Source organism: Hipposideros armiger, unplaced genomic scaffold (assembly GCF_001890085.2).
Source record: "Hipposideros armiger isolate ML-2016 unplaced genomic scaffold, ASM189008v1 scaffold_92, whole genome shotgun sequence".
Lineage (NCBI taxonomy): Eukaryota > Metazoa > Chordata > Mammalia > Chiroptera > Hipposideridae > Hipposideros > Hipposideros armiger.
Genome location: NW_017731442.1, coordinates 2,428,292 through 2,435,209, shown reverse-complemented (window position 1 = coordinate 2,435,209; position 6,918 = coordinate 2,428,292). Strand labels below are relative to the sequence as shown.

General features: G+C 39.5%; 1 protein-coding gene across 1 annotated transcript in view; it reads left to right on the top strand.

Annotated features, from left to right (window-relative positions):
* Nucleotides 1-6,918, top strand: part of VPS39 (VPS39 subunit of HOPS complex) — a 52,321-nt gene that overhangs the window by 21,850 nt on the left and 23,553 nt on the right. The window contains exons 5-8 of the mRNA XM_019645061.1: nucleotides 149-243; nucleotides 1,178-1,276; nucleotides 1,887-1,979; nucleotides 4,055-4,238. Of these exons, the coding sequence (XP_019500606.1) occupies nucleotides 149-243; nucleotides 1,178-1,276; nucleotides 1,887-1,979; nucleotides 4,055-4,238 (471 nt within the window). The remainder of the gene's footprint in view (nucleotides 1-148; nucleotides 244-1,177; nucleotides 1,277-1,886; nucleotides 1,980-4,054; nucleotides 4,239-6,918) is intronic.

Here is a 6,918-nt window from a genome sequence, read left to right as displayed (position 1 = left end):
TGTTAGTGAAACCAAAGGTACATCTTCAACCAGTATTTGCCATCTGCTTCTTCTGGTAGCTACAGTTATTGATTTATTTTTGTCCTGAAGGTGGCTATACTAGAGAATTGTGATAATTTATTGTGATGTTTTACCTCCTTCTGAACAGAAAATAATATTTATGTCCATGACCTATTGACATTTCAACAAATCACTACGGTTTCAAAGGCCAAGGGAGCATCACTGTTCACATGCGACCTCCAGGTAAGTGTAGGCAAGATGAAATTGGACTTGGTGCTTTAATAAATACAGTCTTTTCTACATCATTCCTACCATGAGATGGGAAGAATAACATTGATATCCAAACCCAGCAAAGACTCCGAAGAGTATCTGATTTTGGATTGTATTGGAGGAATTTCTCCCTTAGTAGGCTGTCTGAGGTTGAAACATTTGCATTCCGTATGTGTGTGTGCTAATTAGAGCACCAGGCATCCATATGGCAGGAGACAACTAACCAAGGATAAAAACACTTATCATGGACAAACCATTAGTGAGAAATCAAACCTGTAATGATACCATGAACATAACTATAGGACATTAAATTGACTCTTGTTCTAATTATACCACTGTGGTCTTTGTCTTTAGGGAGTTTTTGTTATTCAGGAAAGACATTTCTCCTTATTTTTACCAATTCATCACCCTGAACATTCTTCAAAATCTGCCTCACCCCTAACTCTGTTCATTTTTTAGCGTTTTTATGGTCTACGCATTGCTTCATGTGTAGCCACTTTCTTTTCCCATACTCCTTCAAAGGATTGAAAGTGGCCACTGATCCCAACATGTACTGACAGCCACAAGTGAGAAACATTTAAGAAAAAAAAGGAGGAAGTGGTTATGTAGGTGCAGGCTTGCCCAGGGATTTTCCTCTCTGAGTTATGAATGTCCACAAGATCTGGTGCAGGGAGGAGCCTTTGACCTACATCCCGTGTGCAGGAAGTTCTCCTAACCCTGTTGTTTCTGAGTACATCTTAGTGAATGGTGTTTTCCGGCTTAGCTTGTCTCGCAGTGTGACTTTGTATTACAGGGGATGTTCAGATTAGTAGCCATGTCAAGGTAGAAAATCTCTCTAATATAGTTGTCATCCAGTTATGGAATCATTGTGTGCGCATCTTCATTTGCTCTGGGTGTCTCTTCTCAGCACACAGAGACTGGTGAGGAGGTGTTGCGGATGTGTGTGGCTGTGAAAAAGAAGCTGCAGCTCTATTTCTGGAAGGACAGGGAATTTCATGAATTGCAGGTAAAGTCCACTGTTACCTGGTCCACGGGTTGGGTGGGAGGCACTACTAATATGGACCCACAGCTTGAAAGACTTCTGGTTCAGTTGTAGCGAAGGTCAAAACCCCTGTCTTAGCGTTCTCTCCAGATGAATGCTCTGCTATAAGTACATGAGAGCTTATTCATGCCCACTTGTCAAAGTCTCGTGGTTTTCAGAGGCAGGGATAATACAGCTCTACAACATCTATACAGATTGGTTTATTTCAGAGTGGGTTTTCACCTTTTCCAAGTATACCTTGTCCAGTACACAGGTGACATACAGTAAGTCTTAACTCACTTAACATTGTCGATAGGTTCTGTGACTTTAAGTGAAATGATGTACAACGAAACCAATTTTACCATAGGCTAATTGATATAAACAAGAGTTAAATTCCTACAGCACCTCATCAATGTTATAACAAAACGATGTTGGACCAAATGACGTATTTATGGATGGTTTCCTGGTCTTGTCGTTATAAAATTGAATTCAGATGAGGATGAGGGTGATTTTGCAGAATGGGGTGGAATAATAGGAGGTCATGATTTTTTTCTTTTAACATCTTTCTAATTAAACTCTTGCTCTCTTTCTTCAGGGAGACTTTAGTGTACCAGACGTGCCCAAGTCCATGGCATGGTGTGAAAATTCTATCTGTGTGGGTTTCAAGAGAGACTACTACCTAATAAGGGTAAAACGTACTATTTTGCAAATATCATCAGTTTGCCTTGGAGAAGATGATTATGAGGTTACCTGGGGGAGATGATCATGTGCTTCTGAACAACAGATCAAGAGACTGCTTTAAGTAGGGTTTTTAGCATAACAGGGTTTGTGTTTGTATGTTTTGTTATTTTTCATGCTCTCAGTATCTTCCACAAATCAGATATCTGTGTCTCTTAAGCCAGACAGAGTCACCTCTCAGTTCTGTACATAATGAATTATCCACATCCTGTATCTAATTATTGGAACAGATAGTTAGGGCTGCTTGCCTCTGTCCAACAGCATTATCGTAGATTGCTATCTTCAGGCTTTAGTACTTAGGAATTGTAAACTAATTTTAGTGTTAACTTAAGTATTTTTAAGACTTTGAGATTTCTGCCCCTCCAAAATCTTTTAGTATATTTGTTTTAAAAATTATTTTCACTGTTTTTGTTCTAAACTTCAAAAGCCACATGTGTTTATTATAGAAAATAAGGAAATACAAGGAAAAAATTTAAAAGAAGTACAAATTATCCATAATCCTCCCACTCAGAAATAATCACCGTTAACCTTTTGGTATGATATATATATGCGTATACACTATATAATACACTATGAGATATATATCATAGTGTATTATATAGTGTATTATATAGTAATATATAATATATATATATTATAACCTGCTTTTTCTCTTAACCTGAGCAGTAAATATCCACAACATTGGTTTGTTTGTTTTTTTCCAGTATGCACACTATATATAGAAAAAGGTTAATATACCACTCATTTCATAGAATAATCAAAATTTCTTAGCTTTATCCTCCTCTCATAATTCAGATTTGGCAATTCTAGAAGACTTTCTCCTCATCTCCCCACTTCCCTACCCCTCACTGTGTTAGCTCTTCATTGTTTAGTTAATATAATTGTTCCATATTTATATTGTTGGAATACCCTAATTTTATCAGCATCAGTTGCAAAGTCTGTAAAGGAGTCACTGTTGTGCAGTTGACTAAATAGCAACTGGGCATATAGGTGCTGAGAGAAGCCTGTGAGGGGTGGGGATTGAGCCAGAGTGGTAGTAGGCCTCATTCTTCCGACAGCCTGGAATGCTGCCGCCACCTTCAGGGTAGAGTCTTTTGAGAGTGGGCAGTCTTGATTAAGGACCAGGGTATTCTAAAGTTATTTATTTACATATAGGTAAACTCCTTCTTTTTGATGTATAGTCCTGAGTTTTGACAGATGCCTAGAGTTCTCTAACCACCACCACAATCAAGATTCAGAACAGTTCCATCACCCAAAAAAATTCTCTCATGCCACCCCTTTGAAGTCAACCCCTCCTTCTGCACCCCAACCTCTCTAGTAACTACTGATCTGTTCTTTGTCCCTTATAGTTTTGCTTTTGCCAGAATGTCATATAAATGGAATCATACAGTATGTAGCCTTTGAGTTTGACTTCTTTCCCTTAGCATAATGCATTTGACATCCAGCTGTGTTGTCGTGTGTGTCAATATATTCTTTTTTATAGCTGAGTAGTATTCCATGGTATGAATGTACTACAGTTTGTTTATTCATTCATCAGTCGAAAGACAAAGTTGTTTCCACGTTTTAGCCATTATGATAAAGCTGCTATAACCATTTGCATACAGGTTTTTGTATAATGAAAATAAGTTTTTATTTCTCTTCGGCAAATGCCGGATAATGGGATTGCTGGGTTATGTGATAAGTGTAAATTTAACTTTATAAGAAGCCAACAAACAAAATGACTGCACCATTTGGCATCCTCACCGGCACTATATGAGAGTTCAGTTGCTCTTCATCCTGGCCAGCACTTGACAATGTTAGTTGTCGGGCTTGATGCTTGTCTCTGTGTTAGAGAAAAAGAGAACTGGTTCTACAGTGTGATGACAAAATTTCTCATAACAAGCTCTATTTGTTACCTATTTCCTTATGCCAAACAAGGAATATTATTGGCTTCTGTAGATTTTTGGTTTTGCCTGGATTTTTCCAGGCCGTCTTCATGCCTCTGGCCACAGAATGCTGAATGACTCGCTTTGTGTCCTCCTATAGGTGGATGGAAAAGGGTCCATCAAAGAGCTCTTTCCAACAGGAAAACAGCTGGAGCCCTTAGTTGCACCTCTGGCGGATGGAAAAGTGGCCGTGGGTCAGGATGATCTCACCGTGGTGCTCAATGAGGAGGGGACCTGCACACAGAAATGTGCCCTGAACTGGACAGACATACCAGTGGCCATGGGTGAGACCAGCAGTAGCTGCCATTGTCCTCTGTGGGCTGGGTTGGCGGGGGCTTGGGGGCACCTTCCTAGTTGGAATCCCATTTGTAGCATAGCAGACTGTGGTTTACAGTGTCATTCACTCTCAGTTCCCCTTTTTATAAGTAGATGACTGTTTTAGGGTCATTAAAAATGGAATATTCTGGTTTTTATAGGAAGCTAAGTTTTGCCCCAGAGTTGGGAAATATAAGCAGAATTGTACATTTTAGGGAGCGATTGTCTACTGCTGTTTTTAGTTCTTAGTTCCTTTTTAATGGTTTTATTGTGTCCTCTGCCAAATAGTGGAAATTTGCTGCAATTCCTTACTTCCTCCTGTAATACATATAACTCGATATTGAAGGGTTTTTGACGTGGTGGTTATTGCAGCTGTTGTTTGTGTAGCTTAGTGGAACAGACTGCATTTAGGTGTCAGCCTCTGTCCTACACATCAGTAGTTCCCGTCCCACGCCTGCCTCAGGCTCCCAGCTATCTGCGATGGTATTGCCTAGAAGCATATTTCGATTGGAAGAATGAGCATTTTAATAAGAGTTACTGCTGTGGAGTGGGGTATACCGGCATGCTGTCTTTAAGGACTCTAGCTCTGGAGACCAAAATTACACTTTGGATAAAGAGACAAAGGAAGGTACTGTTTAAGGTGTTAAATTGGATGAATTGAGATTCCGTAGTTCAGAAAGGGGACGTTCATTGCTCATTAGTCAGGAAGAAGTTTTATTACACTGGTAAGATTGTATTCGACCAGGCAGAGTTTAGGTTCTGGCTTAAAGAAAAAAAAGTCCCTTTCAATCTAGGCAGAGAGAATCGTGTGAAAAACGAGAAGAAATGCAGAATACATGCTGATTTGTGAGAGGGCACGACAGAGACGGAGCCGCTTAAAACAGATGGTCTGAATTAGGGAGGAATAAGGATGGGGCCGGCTAGAGGTCCATGCGAAGGTCGGAGAGGCCAGTAGATTCCTCAAGGTTTTGGTAAAAGCATCATGTTTTACGGTGGTTATTCTAATGGTGGTTAGAGATTAATAGACCAGAAGGAAGAGGAATCGTAAGGGTAGTATTTTATAAGGCCCAAGGTTATGCATGTTAACAAGTTTGAGGGGCTCAGAGCTTCACAAGAAGCTTCGTGATGTTCTAGGGGCCCTCGTTCTCCTTTCGGAAGAGCCCTGGTAGATTAGGTGAAGATGTGTGTGATATCCTTCAAGTATGTTTCTGATCCCCTAGTGTGAGAGTTCCTGTTTTAACATCTTTGTTCGTGCCCAGTGACTTCAGCAGTGTTTCTCAAAAACATTTCTGTGTCTTAACATACTGAAGGAGAGAACATGCTTTCTAGGTAGAGTGGGAGAATCACCATATGACAGGAGGGAGACTAAACTTAGAATGGTGTACATTTTCAGCTTAATTTATTCATTTATATTTCTGCTCTCATCTTGACCATTTCACCAGGCCCCAGTCATTTTAGACTCCTCACTGTGCCATCGTCTGCGCTGTTGCCTTTTCCTTTCTTCTCGCCCATCAGGGTCCAGCTCATGTGACAAGGCCCCATTCAGTGGCACTTCCTCTATGAAGTCTTCTCTGACCTACAAGCAGATTTAGTCACTTGCCCCTTGGTGCTTCTAGAGCCTTTCAGGTTTCTCTGTCATGGCACCCGCACTGTCCCCACTGGATGCAGTGAGTTTCTGTCTCCTCTGCTTGTGTGGGAGCTCCATGAGCTCTAGGCTCGTGTCTTGATCCACTTGGAGTAGTGCCTGAAACGTGGCCGTTTAGTAAATGCTACGCTGAATAGATGAATCACTTCATTGTCAGCCAATTATTGTATTGGCTGCACACCAGCCACTCTGCCAAGTTTTGAAGATACAAAGAGATCCAGACCATCTCTGTTGTTTTTGAGAAATACTGCCAAAGAGTTGGGGAGACTGAACAAATGATAAGATATGACAACCAGAAGGGTTTCTGTTATAGATTACCTTTTTTATTAAATAAGACCTTGTTAAGATTTAAAAAGGACAAAAATTTTACATGTTTATACAAATTAACACTGAGGAAAATTGTACTATCTTTTAAAGATAAGGCCAGCATTAAAGAAAAATTTAAACATTCAGTACCAGCAGCCTGCTTTTTTAATTTTATTTTTTGGCAAGATGAAAAATGTCAACATAATAACAATAGCATTCAAATTGATGAAGCTATTACTTAGGCATCAGTTTTCTCGTTTCTGGGTTCCCTTCTGGCATTGAAATTTTATTATACTATTCGTTTAGAGTATAAAATTTAAATATAAAATGAGAAACTTTTTATAAGAAAATACATAATGAGAAAAATAAGCTCATAGCAAGTTAGCCACACTAAGAAACTATTCTTATGAATATAATCTTTGAGGTTAAATTTCTGTATGACAATTATGCCATCTAGTGCTTCATTTTTTGCTAATTTTTAAATTTTTTATTTTATTTATTTGTTTTTTTATTGGGGAACAGCCATGGCCTTTGGTTACACTTTGCTTTCATGTTACAATGGCATAGTTGACTCTTTTAGGGAGGGCACAGCTCACAGTGGCTCATGCGGGGATGGAACCGGAAACTTTGGTGTTATCAACACCACGCTCTAACCAAATGAGCTAACCGGCCACCCCTAAAATTTTATTTTCAATTAT